Source organism: Hylobates moloch, unplaced genomic scaffold (assembly GCF_009828535.3).
Source record: "Hylobates moloch isolate HMO894 unplaced genomic scaffold, HMol_V3 SCAFFOLD_22, whole genome shotgun sequence".
Taxonomy (NCBI): Eukaryota; Metazoa; Chordata; class Mammalia; order Primates; family Hylobatidae; genus Hylobates; species Hylobates moloch.
The window spans coordinates 13,954,414-13,970,210 of NW_026652297.1; the positions used below are offsets into that span (position 1 = coordinate 13,954,414).

Here is a 15,797-nt window from a genome sequence, read left to right on the forward strand (position 1 = left end):
TTCTTCTGAAGGGTACACTATGGAAAGAGTAAGAAAAGTACGGAGGTGAAACCTGACAAAACACTACGTCAGCCAAGTGATTTAGGTCAACATCAACATTGATTAATTATGTTGATAGTATGTACTCTTGATATGAGGTGATAAAAATGGCATGTTACCAGCTGGGCATGGTGGCCCAAGCCTATAATCCCAGCACTTTGGGAGGCTGAGGTGGGTGGATCACGAGGTCAGGAGATAGAGACCATCCTGCCTAACACAGTGAAACCACATCTCTACTAAAAATACAAAAAAAAAGTTAGCTGAGGTGGTGGCACACACCTGTAGTTTCAGCTACTCGGGAGGCTGAGGCAGGAGAATCACTTGAACCCAGGAGATGGAGGTTGTAGTGAGCTGAGATCGCGCCATTGCACGTTAGCCTGGGCAACAAGTTAACTTCGTCTGAAAAAAAAAAGGCATGTTACCTCTCCTTTCTTCTCAAATCCCATAATCCCTTGTCTAGTTATGACAGAAACATCAGACAAATTCCAGTGAGGAACCTATTAGAAAATGCCTGATCAGTATTTCTCAGATACTGATGGTCATATTTCTCAAATACTGGTGGTCATCAAAAACCAGGAGAATCTGAGAAACTGTCACAGCCAAAAGGAGCTTAGGAAGACATGGTGACTGAATGTAATATGGTATCCTGGATGGACTCCTAGACCAGAAGGTCATTAGGCAAGAAGTAAGAAAAATCAGGCCGCTCTTGGTGGCTGATGCCTGTCATTGTAGCAGTTTGGGAGGCGAGATGGGTGGATCACTTGAGGTCAGGAGTTCAAGACCAGCATGGCCAACATGGCGAAACCTTGTCTGTACTAAAAGTACAAAAATGAGCTGGCTGTGATGACAGGCGCCTATGATCATAGCTACTCTAGAGGCTGAGGCAGGAGAATCACTTGAACTTGGGTGATTTTCCTGAGGCTGAGGCAGGAGAATCACTCACTTGAACCGCGGAGGTTGCAGTGAGTCGAGATTGTGTCACTGCACTCCAGCCAGGGCAACGGCGAGACTCCTTCTCAAAAAAAAAAAAAAAAAAATTCAAAGAAGGTATGGGCTTTTGTTAGTGTATCAGTATTGGTTTATTGTAACAAATGTACCATACTAATGTAAGATGTTAATTATAGGAATAACTATATGTAAAGTATTTAGGAATTTTCTGTACTATCTTCAACTTTTTTTTTTGTAAATCTGAAAGTTCTAAAAAAAGTTTATTTAAAAATTAAGCAGCAAACTCTATATATTAATCCACACATAGAAATGGTTAGAGGGCCATTAACTACCAACAGAAGTGAAAAGAGGACTATACTGTCAGAAACACAGTAAAAGCAAATGCAGGGAACAGGTACTATAATAAGGAAAAGAAGCCCCTCCAAGCTATGCCTTGTAGTGTTCCTCTAGTACCTTCCTTTTACAAAGCCTAATACTGCAGCAGATGGCAAAAGATAAATGTTTACAGGGTCCAGCTTCAGTGTCAAAAAGCAGGGCAAATTTATTTCAATTTATTGTCTCTCATTGGAGACACTTATCTCATTGGAGATGAGAGACCATAAATTGATAAGTGAAACAGGCATGTAATGGGAATGAATTAAATTACTCAGTAGAGAGCATAAGGATTGAGAAGAAAAGATACTTAGGGGAGACCTGTAGGTAATACTAACAGGTAAGAAATACAGGGAGGGGAAAGATAACTGAAAGGAAAGGAAAAAAGTCATGTCTGTTAAGAGAGTTTCAAGAAATGTCTGTTGCGTTTAGCAACGTTGGTGTCACTGGTGAGTTTGGTGAAGTAGCAACTGTAGAATGAGTTTGTATGTGAATGAATGAATGAATGAATGAATGAATGAATGAATGAATGAAATTAACAGGAATAGATACAGTGACTGCCAACAATTTTTTCAAATGATCCTTGGCCCTAAAGGTGACATAGAGATAAGATTATAGCAAGTATTAACTTTTTAAAATAAAGTTGGGGGGAGGGGATGCTATGTTAATTAAAGAATGTAAACTCCATCAGGGCAAGAATGTTTGTCTGTTTTGTTTATTGCTGTATTGCCAGTACCTGAAATAGTTCCAGATTGTTCAGCATATTTGTTGCATGACTAAGAAATACTTGAGCATTTCAGTAGAGGTAGAAGTTGAATATATGGCATTTCCCAGAAATGTTTTCTGTACAAGATTTCTGAGGAAGTAGGAGAGTATCAGTGAATGTATGCAGAAGGAAATGTCAAGAAGAGGCAAGGTTAAAATATTCAACATTGGCATTATTATTGTACAACACACTAAAGCAATTTTTAAAACATCATCTAGGTGTGGTGGCCCATGCTCTTAATTCCAGCATTTTTTAAGGCCAAGGTAGGCGAATCATTTGAGGTCGGGAGTACGAGACCAGCCTGGTCAACATGGTGAAACTCCTTCTCTATTGAAAATACAAAAATTAACTGGGCGTGATGGTGGGGTCTGTAATCTCAGCTACTTGGGAGGCTGAGGCAGGAGAATCGCTTGAACCTGGGAGGAGGATGCTGCAGTGAGCTAAGAGAGTGCCACTGCACTCCATCCTGGGCTACAGAGCAAGACTCTGTCTCAAAAAACAAAAGAAAGTTACCTTCATACCTTTTATATATAAACTTATGTTTTGCTCTTTGCGCTTTTTTGACTCACTGAGAAGAAATTTTAAAGTTTCTTTTGGTTAGGGATTGTATTTCTTCTATAGTAGTGATCATTTTATGTAAAGCAAAGTAAACATAAATCGAATGGAATCTTTTTTTTATCTTTTTTTCAGTCTACAAATAAGAAACCTCGAAAATCTCCAGGTGAGAAGAGCAGAATTGAAGCTGGAATTAGAGGAGCAGGCCGTGGAAGAGCTAATGGACACCCTCAACAGAATGGGGAAGGGGAGCCTGTCACATTATTTGAGGTGGTGAAACTGGGGAAAAGTGCAATGCAGGTAAATTTTAAGTTTTTATTTCATGTATAAAGCAATACAGTTAATAACTTGGGTGGAATCAGTTAGTGTATATATTGGTACTTTATATACTTCTGTTGATTATGTAAGCAACCTTTCAGTTTATCCTGAAAGGTTTTTATTTTGCTTTGTTTTGCAAAGAGTGTCAGGAATGGCTGTTTAATAGTAAGATGTACTTTTGTTTAAATTGTTCTAAGTAAAAAGGTCTACTAGAAGCTGCCCAAGAGAATTTTTGTTGTCTTCATATTTTTTTTTTTGGAATCTGATTTAGTATAAGTAACACATGTGTCTTTCAGAGTATTTGAAAGAAGAAAGGATATAAAAATGAATTCTGAAGTAGTGAATTAGGAATAACCAGAACTACATTATTTGTAACTTTCTTTCTTTCTTTTTTTTTTTTTTTTTTTTTTTTTTTGAGACAGAGTCTGGCTGTGCTGCCCGGCCTGGAGTGCAGTGGCGTGATCTCGGCTCACTTCAAGCTCCGCCTCCCGAGTTCACGCCATTCGCCTGTCTCAGCCTCCCGAGTAGCTGGGACTACAGGTGCCTGCTACCATGCCTGGCTAAGTTTTTGTATTTTTTTTAGTAGAGATGGGGTTTCACCGTGTTACCCAGGATGATCTCGATCTCCTGACCTCGTGATCCACCTGCCTTGGCCTCCCAAAGTGCTGGGATTACAAGTGTGAGCCACCATGTCTGGCCATAACTTTCTTACTCTTTTATCTCTTCTCATTTAGTCTGTAAATACTAAGTATTCTGCAGGAGCACCATTCTCACTAATGTATTATAAGGATAAGCCATAATTATTTTTCTTTAGTGTGTATCTTTTTATCACTGTCATTGAATGTTTATTATTTATGTTTGTCTCTGCATTTTTAAAAATTTTTAAATGCTAGAGGTGGAATTATTTGGCTAAAGGATATTTTTAAACTGTGAAATATATAAATACTATGTTTCTCTCCCGTAAATTGTACTGTTTCACCTTTCATGAGAAGTGTACAGGAGAATTGCTTGAACACAGGAGGTGGAGGTTGCAGTGAGCCGAGATTGTGCCACTGCACTCCAGCCTGGGGTACAGAGCCAGACTCCATCTCAAAAAAAAAAAAAAAAAAAAAAAATTAGGTAATTGTGAAACGGAATTACTATTAGAACTAAAACAGACAACTTTTCATTAGTATACTTTCTATTATTTTTTTTACCTATATTTCTTTTTGAAGCCCTTAAGGGTGTTTAGTGTTTCTTTCTTTTTATGTATGTTACCAGATTGATGTGTTGTGTTCAAGAGTCTTGGAATTTGTGTGGGCAGAGAAGGAGGTGGAATAGTGGGATGATGCTAAATGGTGAAACATGTATTGAAGTTCCAGTTACCCAAAGCAATGGATGACAATATTTAAATTATATAAGTTTAATATAAAAATAGATTTGTGACCTTTTGCCATTAAGCTTGATAATTTATTCATTATACTTTTGTTTTTGAGACAGAGTCTTGCTCCGTTGCCCAGGTTGGAGTGCAGTGGCACCATCTTGTCTCACTGCAACCTCCACCTCCCGGGTTCAAGGGATTCTTGTGCCTCAGCCTCCTGAATAGCTGCGATTACAGGTGTGTGCCAGCACTCCCAGCTAATTTTTGTATTTTTAGTAGAGATGGAGTTTCACCATGTTGGCCAGGCTGGTCTGAAACTCCTGACCTCAAGTGATGCACCCACCTCTGCCTTCCAAAGTGCTGGGATTACAGGCCTGAGTCACCATGCCTGGCCTAATTATACTTTAACAGAAGAATTGTTAAGCTACGGAAGCATTAATTTTAAAGACCTTTTCTATTGCTTCCCACCTTTAGGTAGAAATACAAGCAGAAAAATGACAGAAATGTATTTTTATGTAAAATTTTCATAATTGCATTTCAGATATTTTGCTTCTCTCTCTTTTTTTCTTTTTTTGTTTGAGATGGAGTGTCTCTCTATCGCCGGGCTGGAGTGCAGTGGCGTGATCCCGGCTCACTGCAACCTCCGCCTCTCAGGTTCAAGCAATTCTCCTGCCTCAAATTCCCAAGTAGCTGGGACTACAGGTGCACACCACCATGCCCAGCTAATTTTTGTATTTTTAGTAAAGACAGGGTTTTACCACGTTGGCCAGGATGGTCTCAATCTTCTGACCTCGTGATCCACCTACCTCGGTCTCCCAAAGTGCTGGGATTATAGACATGAGCCACTGCGCCCGGCCTTGCTTCCTTTTTTTTAAATGTAAGCCTTTATTTTATCAGATATTTATGTAAAAATAATTTTCATGCATATTGTATTAAAGCATAATGCCAGTCCTTATTTTTAATATTAACAAACTTATCATCATCTATATTTGAAATAAAACATTGACCAATAGAAGTGTTTTCAGTTTTAATTCATGGTATTCTACTCTTCATCCATATTACTCTTTTCTAATTACACTCTTATGCTGTGTCTCTTCTGCTGAAACTTTTTTTTTTTTTTGGAGAATGAGTCTCTATCAGCCAGGCTGAAGTACAGTGGATGATCTCAGCTCACTGCAACTTCTGCCCCACAGGTTCAAGTGATTCTCCTGCCTCAGCCTCCCGAGTAGCTGGGGTTACAGGTGCCTGCCACCATGTCTGGCTAATTTTTTTGTTTGTTTGTTGTTTATTTGTTTGTTTTGTATTTTTAGTAGAGATGGGCTTTCACCATGTTGGCCAGGCTGCTCTCAAACTCCTGACCTCAAGTGATCTGCCCACCTCACCCTCCCAAAGTGCTGGGATTACAGGCATGAGCCACCGCTCCCAGCTGTCTTCAGCTGAAACTTTTTGTTTCTCATTTTCTGAAAGATAATGATCAGTAGTCAGGACTCTGGTACCTTCCATAATTTGGTTTTAACCCACCTTTCAACTTCTTACTGTTTCTCTCTTAAAATCTGCTTCATGTTATTTTTACTTTACTGTAATCTTAATTATTAATATTTTTTTACTGGCTATATTTAAAATAATTTATAAACTTTTGTAATTTTTTTATGTGGCAGTCTGTTGGGCACATTTTTTTCTATGAATTTATCTTCTGATTTTTATTATTTTTGTAGTACTTCCTAAAATAGTTGGGTCATGGTTTATTTAACTAGATTTTATTTGAACTGTTTCCAGTTTTATTGTATTAAAAATAGTACTTCTTTAGGCTGGGTGTGGTGGCTCATGTCTGTAATCTCAGCACTTTGGGAGGCTGAGGCAGGTGGATCACTTGAGGTCAGGAGTTTGAGACCAGTCTGGCCAACATGGTGAAACACTGTCTCTACTAAAAATACAAAAATTAGCTGCATGTGGTGGTGTGCTCCTGTAATCCCAGCTACTCAGGAGGCTGAAGCGGGAGAACTGCTTGAACTCAGGAGGCGGAGGTCACAGTGAGCCAACATTGCGCCACTGTACTCCAGCCTTGGCGACAGAGCGAGACTTCGTCTCAAAAACAACAACAATAACAAAAAAAAAAACAACAAGAAAAAATAACGGGCACAGCTGTGCGTGGTTGCTCACACCTGTAATCCCAGCACTTTGGGAGGCCCAGGCGGGCAGATCAGAAGGTCAGGAGTTTGAGACCAGCCTGGCCAATATGGTGAAACCCCGTCTCTACTAAAAATACAAAAAAATTAGCTGGGCATGGTTGCGCAAGCCTGTAATCCCAGCTACTCAGGAGGCTGAGGCAGGAGACTTGCTTGAACCCGGGAGGTGGAGGTTGCAGTGAGCCAATATTGTGCCACTACATGCCAGCCTGGGTGACAGAATGAGACTCCATCTGAAAAATAAAAAATAAAGAGCAAGATAATACAAGCAGACATCAGTGATTTAGAAACAAAGTAGGTATTTCTGTGGTTTATATGGAAGAAAACTACAAAGTGATGAACAGGATTGGGTTTAGGGCAGAGAAGCATATACTTATAGCCAGGAGTTTGGTTGTTGAGTGTTAAAGTGCTTCATGAAGAATAGGAGAATCGAATCGGGCTTATTACATGAAGCCAAGGCCTAATGTGAATCTCCCCGTTTATAAAGCAGGCTGAAGGAAAGTGCCAATAACTACTGCATAGGCTTATGTTTAGGGTAATCATGTATCTCAAGTTACCCTTGAGACGCCCAGTTTGTGCTTATTGTCCATGTATTTATTAATATTTAGAAGGGTAGTAGTTTGCATGGCAATTTATATTAAAATATCACAGGAAATCAAAAGCCTAGGAAAGTGAGAAGATGGACATAATTCTTATAACTGACACCTGAATTGAAATGTCTGTTCATTTGGTTGGTGACTGGGTCTGTGAAAATTCCCAATGTTGTCTTAGGGAAGAGTCTGAAAATTCCCACTCTTGTCTTTTATGTGATCTGGTTCTGCCGTGGAGGTAATGAGAGAAAGATAAGAGAGGAGGGATAAATAATAATAAATAGGTATGTTGAAGATGCTAGAGGGATGAAAGAAGAAATTCTGTCTTATATAAAATAAGGAACAGATGAAACAAGATATGAAACAGGAGCAGTCTCGAAAATTGAAAGTAGATTCTGAAAGTAAAACAGTACATTATGTTACTGAGGAAAAACACTGCTTTAGGTGCCATGAGAGGGAGAATTCAAGTATTGGCATCTATTAGACTCAGATAGAACGTAGCCCAGAGAAATAAGGAGGTAAGAAAACATGAAAGAGCCATTTAAAGACTTTGGTATGGATTGAAGGGTTCCAGAATATACCAAGGGAAGAGATCAGAGGGAAGAAAAGAGATGAAGGATTTATTTATTTATTTATTTATTTATTGAGACAGTCTCGCTCTGTCGCTTAGGCTGGAGTGCAGTAGCGCAATCTTGGCTCACTGCAAGCTCCGTCTCCTGGGTTCACACCATTCTCCTGCTTCAGCCTCCCAAGTAGCTGGGACTACAGGCACATGTCACCATACTCAGCTAATTTTTTTTAGTAGATACAGGGTTTTGCCATGTTACCCTAGGCTGGTCTTGAACTCTTGGACTCAAGTGATCCTCCTATCTCAGCCTTCTAAAGTGCTGGGATTACAAGATTGAGCCAGCACATCCAGCCCAATCTCTTTCCTTTTAATGGCTGCATGTATACCACATTTTCTAGTCTATTATTGTTGGGCATTTGGGTTGATTTTATGTCTTTCCTATTATGAATAGTGCTGCAATGAACATACACATGCATGTATGTTTATAATAGAATGATTTACATTCCTTTGGATATATACCTGTTAATGGGATTGCTGGGTCAAGTGGTATTTCTGCCTTTAGTTCTTTGAGGAATCACGGTCTTAGATACAATTTTTGAAGAGATAATTTTGGAGAAATTTCCAGGCAAATTTCCTTTGATCTGGAGTTTGTTCTCAGGAGTGAGCAAGATAAATGAAAATAATTACATAGCTGTAAATAGTATAACTGAAGTATTAAGGAAATTTTGAAAGATTTCATCAAGGAATGTCTGATCCTTTTCTTTATAATGCAGTTAATGTTGAAATACACAGTAAAATAAATTCTCCTGGTAAATTGCATTATAAAACTTAGCAGGAGAATAAAAAGGTGCTTTTTAAAAGTTTGTATTGGCTGGGCGCGGTGGCTCACGCCTGTAATCCCAGCACTTTGGGAGGCTGAGGTGGGCGGATCATGAGGTCAGGAGATGGAAACCATCCTGGGTAACACAGTGAAACCCCCTCTCTACTAAAAATACAAAAAATTAGCCGGGTGTGGTGGTGGGCGCCTGTAGTCCCAGCTACTCAGGAGGCTGAGGCAGGAGAATGGCATGAACCTGGGAGGCAGAGCTTGCAGTGAGCCGAGATTGCACCACTGCACTCCAGCCTGGGCGACAGCGAGACTCTGTCTCAAAAAAAAAAAAAAAAAAAAAGGTTGTATTAAAGAGGAGATATACAGAGTTGTAATGTGAATATTAGTGAAAGAAATGTTAGTGAAAATGTTGGAGCCAGCTAAAGCATTACTTGGATAGGTGTGTTATCTTAAGGGCATTAATGCTAAGCAAAAGCAAAAGAAACTAGAAAAAAGAAAAACAGCAAACCTAACATTACTGTGAAGAAAGGAATAATAAAAGTGGAAATGGAAGTTAAATAGAAAGGTTAAAGAAGGTCAACTAAACCCAAATATTTGAGTCTAAGAAAACTTTAGGACCAGGAGGTTTTATCTTAGGAATACCGAGATGGTTTAATATTAGAAAATCTTTTAGTATAATGTCCAAGTAATCTCATTACAGGAGGAAAAAGCCTGTACTTACCTGAAGTGATATAGGATGTTTAGAAAAATTATGTGATAATATGTAGCTAATAGTTTTTATAAACAGAAACTTTTGATAATTAGGAACAAGAGGGAACTTCCTTAGCTTGTAAAGGTTATCTCCCCCAAACCTACAGCTCAGATTGTGTCATTTTTAAATAACAGTGAAGTTTAGGTGTATTCGCAGGATATAAGCATTATCACTGGTGTTCAGTACTGGAACACCTAGCCAATGCATTAAAAAAAGAAAGAAAGAAGAGCTATAGCAATTGAAGATGAAGATGCAAAAGTATCCCTATTGGAAGAGGATATAATTGTGTTGAAATTTCAAGAGAAACCGTAGACTGTTAGAACTAATGAGAGCGTTCAGCAACGTTCCTGGATAGAAAGTTTAAAAAATCAGTAGCCTTCTGTATGGCATTAATAACCAATTAGAACAAGTAATCAGAAATGAGCATATTCAAGATAGAAGTAAAATCAGTGAAGTACAAAATAAAAATCTGATAAAAATTTTGGGTGGAACAGAATAAAATACTATTTTAAAAACCCATCATATTGAGTAATTAAAAAGACTTGACCATACTAATAGTAAGGTTGTAGAACAGCAACTAGTGGGAGTACAGATCTGTGTACAGATTCTCCTTTGGAGAATATTTTGATAATATCAAGAAGAGTTGAATGACTTACCGTCCTGTTTTCATTCAGTCAGTAAATATTTAATGAGTGTTTATACTGTGGAAACCACTTTTTTCCTTCTTTTCTTTACTAAGAATATAACATTAAAGAAAACCAATTCAATTCTTAGATATAACCTCTGGATACAATTTTTTTTACATGTTTATAAAAGGCATATATAGAAATGAATTTTTTTTCATTGCTTTGTTTATACTAACAAAAAAATAAAAACCCCAAGTTTCTATAATAAACAGGATAATTGATAAACTGTGGCATATCTAAACTCTGAAAAAAAAATTTTTTTTAAGACACAGTCTCGCTCTGTCGCACAGATTGGGGTGCCAGTGACATGGTCCCAGCTCACTGTAACCTCTGCCTCCCAGGTTCAAGTGATTCTTGTGCCTCAGCCTCCTAAGTAGCTGGGATTACAGGCGTGCGCCAGTATGCCTGGCTAAATTTTTTGTATTTTTAGTAGAGACGAGGTTTCCCTATGTTGGCCAAGCTGTTCTTGAACTCCTGGCCTCAAGCAGCCTGCCTTGGCCTCCCAAGGTGCTGGGACTACAGATGTGAGCCCCTATGCCTGGCCTGAAATTATTTGCTGCATTTGAAATGAGTAAACTAGAATTCTAGGTACCAGTACGAATAAATTTTAAAAATGGATTTTAAAGGTCCAATGCAAATTGCAGAATGATGCGTAACACATGATGCTACAGTACTTATAAAGTGTGAACATATACTTAAGGTTATTTAACATCATGTTTTTTATATTGATTACTTTCTGAAAATATAGGAGAAAAAGGATAGGACCACAAAGGTTTATATGATATACAGGTATACTTCAGAGATATTGTGGGTTTGGTTCCAGTGAGTCATACAAACTTTTTGGCTTCCTAGTACATACAAAAGTTATATTTACCCTATTGTGTATTATGTGTGCAATATCATTATGTCTGAAAAAAACCAATGTACGTACGTTAATTAAAAATACTATTAAAATGCTAATGAACATCTGAACCTTCAGTGAGTCATAATCTTTTTGCTAGTGGAAAGTCTTGCCTTGATGTTGATAGCTGCCGACTGATCAGGTGGCTGTGGTAGTTTCCTAAAACAAGACAACAGTGGAGTTTCTGCATCAGTTGACTCTTCCTTTCATGAAAGATTTCTCTGTAGCATGCAATGCTGTTTGATAGCATTTTACCACAGTAGAACTGTTTTCAAAATTGGAGGAAGTCCTCTCAAACCCTGTCACTGCTTTATCATATAAATTTATGTAATATTCAGAATCCTTTGTTGCCATTTCAACAGTGTTCACAGCATCTTCACCAGGAGTAGGAGTTTGGTAGGCAGTAGCAGAAGACGTGTCTTAATTTAGAAACAGGAAATGCAAAGATAAAATCTGTTATCCGACCATAGAGGACAGTAGATGCCCTTGTAAAAATGGAGCTGAGAGAAACTACATTCTGACCATTGAATAGTTTTTGTAAAATTGATGGTATTTTAGAAAGAAAATGACTTGTTCATATTTTCATTTTTAGAAATGCCTTTCTGGGAGCAATTTAGATGATGATTTGGTGGGCAAGTAAGGCTGGAATCAGACCAGTCAAAGGCTTTTTTTTTTTTTTTTAAACACTGATCCATTAGGGAACTGAAGAAAGTTCAAATTTATTTATTTATTTATTGATTGATTGATTGATTGATTGATTGATTGAGATGGAGTCTTGGTCTGTCGCCCAGGCTGGAGTGCAGTGGTGCGGTCTCGGCTCACTACAAGCTCCGCCTCCTGGGTTCACGCCATTCTTCTGCCTCAGCCTCCGAAGCAGCTGGGACTACAGGCGCCTGCCACCATGCCCGGCTAATTTTTTTTTGTATTTTCAGTAGAGACGGGGTTTTACCGTGTTACCCAGGATGGTCTCGATCTCCTGACCTCGTGATCCACCTGCCTTGGCCTCCCAAAGTAGAAAGTTCAAATTTATAGAAGGTCAGTGAGAATGGAGAGGAAGTGACAGATTGTGCAAATATTAAGGCTCTGGAATGATTATGAAAAATGAGAAAGAGGAAGTAATCTAAGGTGGTCCCTAGTTGTTTGACTTGGTAGTGTTCACTGAAAGAAAGTTTGTGTGAATATAGGTATTGGAGGATGGCTGTGAGAGTAGTTTGGACATCCTGACTTTTAGATCTGTGACATTAAATACATGTTGAATTTTGGAACTTTCAAGCTATATAGTCTAAGTGATATTTTTTGCTTTAGTAGTTATGAGTTAGTAAGAGCTTGTTAATTTCTGTAATCCATTGGCATTTTCATTTTGTACACCTAGATATCAACTATAAAAGTTGGACTATAGGGCTGGACATGATGGCTCAGTCCTGTAAGCCCAGTAGTTTGGGAGGCTGAAGCAGGCAGATCTCTTGAGCCAGGAGTTCGAGACCAGCCTGGGCAGCATGGCAAAACCCTGTCTCAACCAAAATACAAAAATTAGCCAGGTGTGGTGGCATGCGTCTGTAGTCCCAGCTACTCAGGAGGCTGAGTTGGGAGAATCACCTGAGTCCAGGAAGTCAAGGCTACAGTGAGCTGTGATTGTGCCATTGCACTCCAGCCTGGGCAATGGGAGTGAGATTCTGTCTCAAAAAAAAAAAGTTGGACTGTCGTTTATTCATTCAACAAAAATTCCAAGCTAATTGGCTTAGGCGCAGGGCTACAATATTAATTTAGCTCACCTGACCCTTATCTTCATGGACTTTCCAGTCTTGGAAGAAGAAATAGTTTATACCAATCAAATGATCTATTAATGTACAATTAAAAACTGTTGATTAACACTAAGCAAACTTTCTTTGGTCTTAGTATAGTGATAACAACAGCTTATGTGAATAAGGAACTGTTGTTAGCCTATAAATTAAGTATACTTAGTGAGACAATTTGGTCTTCTGTTTGCTTTTGACAACTGACTTTGAAGGTGAAACTAATTTTGTCCATTTAAATATGATTGGGCAAGAGGTAGGTGTCTTAGAGATTGTTATCAGACATTCTCTGTCCCTTAGGGTTAGTAAGCTTTCTTCTAGTGTCACAGAAAATTATGGACTTTTATAGTGACATTGGTTTCTTCCAGCCTCCGAATTATAGATGGGTTACATGCCACATCGCTTCATATCATCAAATGGAGACGAATTCTCAGGCTGGGCTTGAGTTTCACTCTATGGCTCTACCAAGGAAAGAGGAAAGCAGCTGTGGGTTTATTTAAATTCCACCTGTTAACTTGTAAGTGTTAGAACTGACAGTTACATAGTAACTGTAATAGGACTTGTATGCATTTCTGAGCTATTAATAGAATGGATAAAAGTGTTCTAATAATTTTCTAGTATTCATTGACTGAGAAGCTTGAAAGTTTCAAGAAGTATTAAAATGGCCAAAGAATGTCTAAGGATTGTAATTATAAACAAATGATACTGAGACATTAGATGAGAGGACACATATACTATTGATTAACATGAAACTTCATGACAAAGATGTGGAGAACACATTGAAAGACAGAAATACTGTAATGAATTTAAGGAGTAAAATTTTGTGGAACTAAACAAATATAAGTACTTGAATAGAATTAATACTTGAGTGTATGATACGAGAAATGTGTTGATAGCTGTGACTGTTACAGTGCAAAATATTGGGTACAAAATTTAAAATCATATAATATTCTAAACATTTAGAGTCTTTGCCTGAAGATAAAATTGGAAAACTGAAAATAACAGTTGTTTAAACAAGATAGATGTTTATTTCTCTCATATGTAAAAGATCATAGATACGTGTTCTTTTCCATGGGGACTGGTGGATTGTGAAATAATTGAAATTCTCAATATTTTAATAATCATTAAAGTATATTTTATTGTAATTTTAGCAGTATACCTTTTAATGTTTTTCAAAACTGGATTTTCCATTTAAAAAAGGAAGAAGCTGCTAAGGCAGCACAATGGGAGGCAGCCAACTCTAGGTCTTTATTCCAAGCACCCTCTGGATATCCTCCTGTGCTGTTTGCATTCCTCTTGCCTGACCCTGGTGGGCATTCTGGGCCTCATGCTTCTTACTAGTGGTGAAGGCCAGACATATCTCACCTAATATGTACCATGAACAAGTTAATGTGCTACGTGTTGGGGTGAGGTGAGGGGCAGTGTGGGTCCCAGGCTGGTCCCATGCACTGGGCTTTTGAGAGGAACTGTTCCAGTTTATATCCCTTATTTCTGAAAAAACATGCGTGAGTGACCAGAGCATGGTGAACTTTAGTGAGCATACCTTTTTGGATGTTGATTGCCCTCCTAACCCCAGCTGTGGCAGAAAGGATATTTAGAGGCCCACTAGTGCAGCCAGATATCATTGTGTTGGTGGGTGAACCTAGTGAGCACCCACAATTTGGAAAAAGAGGACCTGAGCCAATGATAACAACACTCTTGTCACAAATTATTATTGCCAGGTTGTCTGTGCCTTTGAACTCAGACAAAGTTGTGCACTACAAGCAGTGCATCATCTATACCAAGTTGTAGCAGAAAACCTTTCAGAAGACTGTCTGCAGTGGACATTGCCCTACCTATTTTGAAAGGAGGACTAAGAATAAATTACTCTTAGGCCTGTGGCAGCCCCAGAATGCAGTTGTGTAAAGAGTCCTTCTGCTGGTAACCTCTATGTGGATAAGAAATTGCCACCTGCTTATACCCACCATGAAGTATTTGGCAATTAACCTTAGCGTTGTCATTTCAGTGGTCTTGGTGGCCATTGTTGCTGGCATTGTAGTTCTGGTGATCACCATCAGGAGAAAGTTGGGGAAATATAAGAAGATAGAGATCGAGGATTGAGGGAGTTGAATATATGGGCAAGTGTATTACTTTGTTCTCACATGGCTATTAGGAAATACCCGAGACTGTGTAATTTATAAAGAAAAGAGATTTCATTGACTCGCAGTTCTGCATGGCTGGGGAAGCCTCAGGAAACTTACAATCATGGTGGAAGGCACCTCTTTATAGGGCAGCAGGAGAGAAAATGAGTGCTAGCAGGGGAAATGCCAGATGCTTATAAAACCATCAGATCTCATGAGGACTCACTGTCATGAGAACATTATAGGGGATACTGCCCCCATGATTCAGTTACCTCCCACCAGGTCCATCCCATGACACATGGGGATTATGGGAATTACAATTCAAAATGAGATTTGAGTGGAGATATAGCCAAACTATATCAGCAAGTAGGGATCTGTAGTAGGGAAGATATAAAGAGAGGGTTCAGGATCAGTTCAGAGTGAAACTTAATTCTCGGCCCAAGGCAGATACTTCCTCCATCATCATCCCCAACTTCCCTTCCTCCCTTTCCTTCCATTCTTCAGTTTGATGGTTTTGACCCAGGACTATCTCTTTCTGGCTTCATGTCCCAACCTTTCTTGAAGTGCTGTTTCAATATTCTTTCTTCCTCTTGGTCCAGGGCCAAGAAATCTGACTCTTGAATTCAGCAAAGATAGATGTAAGAGGTCTCCATTGAATGATGTCTTTGATAGTATGTAAAGGAAAAGGTTAAGATGATACCCTAGGGTCATTTCAAAGTGATAGAATACCTTTTAAAGGTTTAATGAGTTTATGTGAGGAACAGTGCTTTTCTTTCTTGCATTTAGTTCTTTTAATTATCTCTCTGTGGTTCCTAAATGGAAAGATTTGGCATCTTCATCCTGAATTCTACTTTATAGTTATCATCTTGTTGAAAAGAAAATTTTGGTTTTATTTGAACTTGCACAATAGCCATATTTCTTGTCTGTTATACCACCAATACATATACTTTGCTTCTCACTTAACAGATAATTTTTTTTTTTCAAATAGAGATGTTGACCTTTCAAATAGGTCAGT

General features: G+C 38.5%; 1 protein-coding gene across 2 annotated transcripts in view; it reads left to right on the forward strand.

Annotated features, from left to right (window-relative positions):
- STAG1 (STAG1 cohesin complex component) overlaps window positions 1-15,797 on the forward strand; it is a 415,512-nt gene that overhangs the window by 144,579 nt on the left and 255,136 nt on the right. The window contains exon 4 of one of the 2 annotated variants that reach the window (XM_032143857.2): window positions 2,816-2,980. In XM_032143857.2, the coding sequence (XP_031999748.1) occupies window positions 2,816-2,980 (165 nt within the window). Of the gene's footprint in view, window positions 1-2,815; window positions 2,981-15,797 lie in introns of those variants that run through there. The other variant, XM_032143858.2, reaches the window with a different exon arrangement.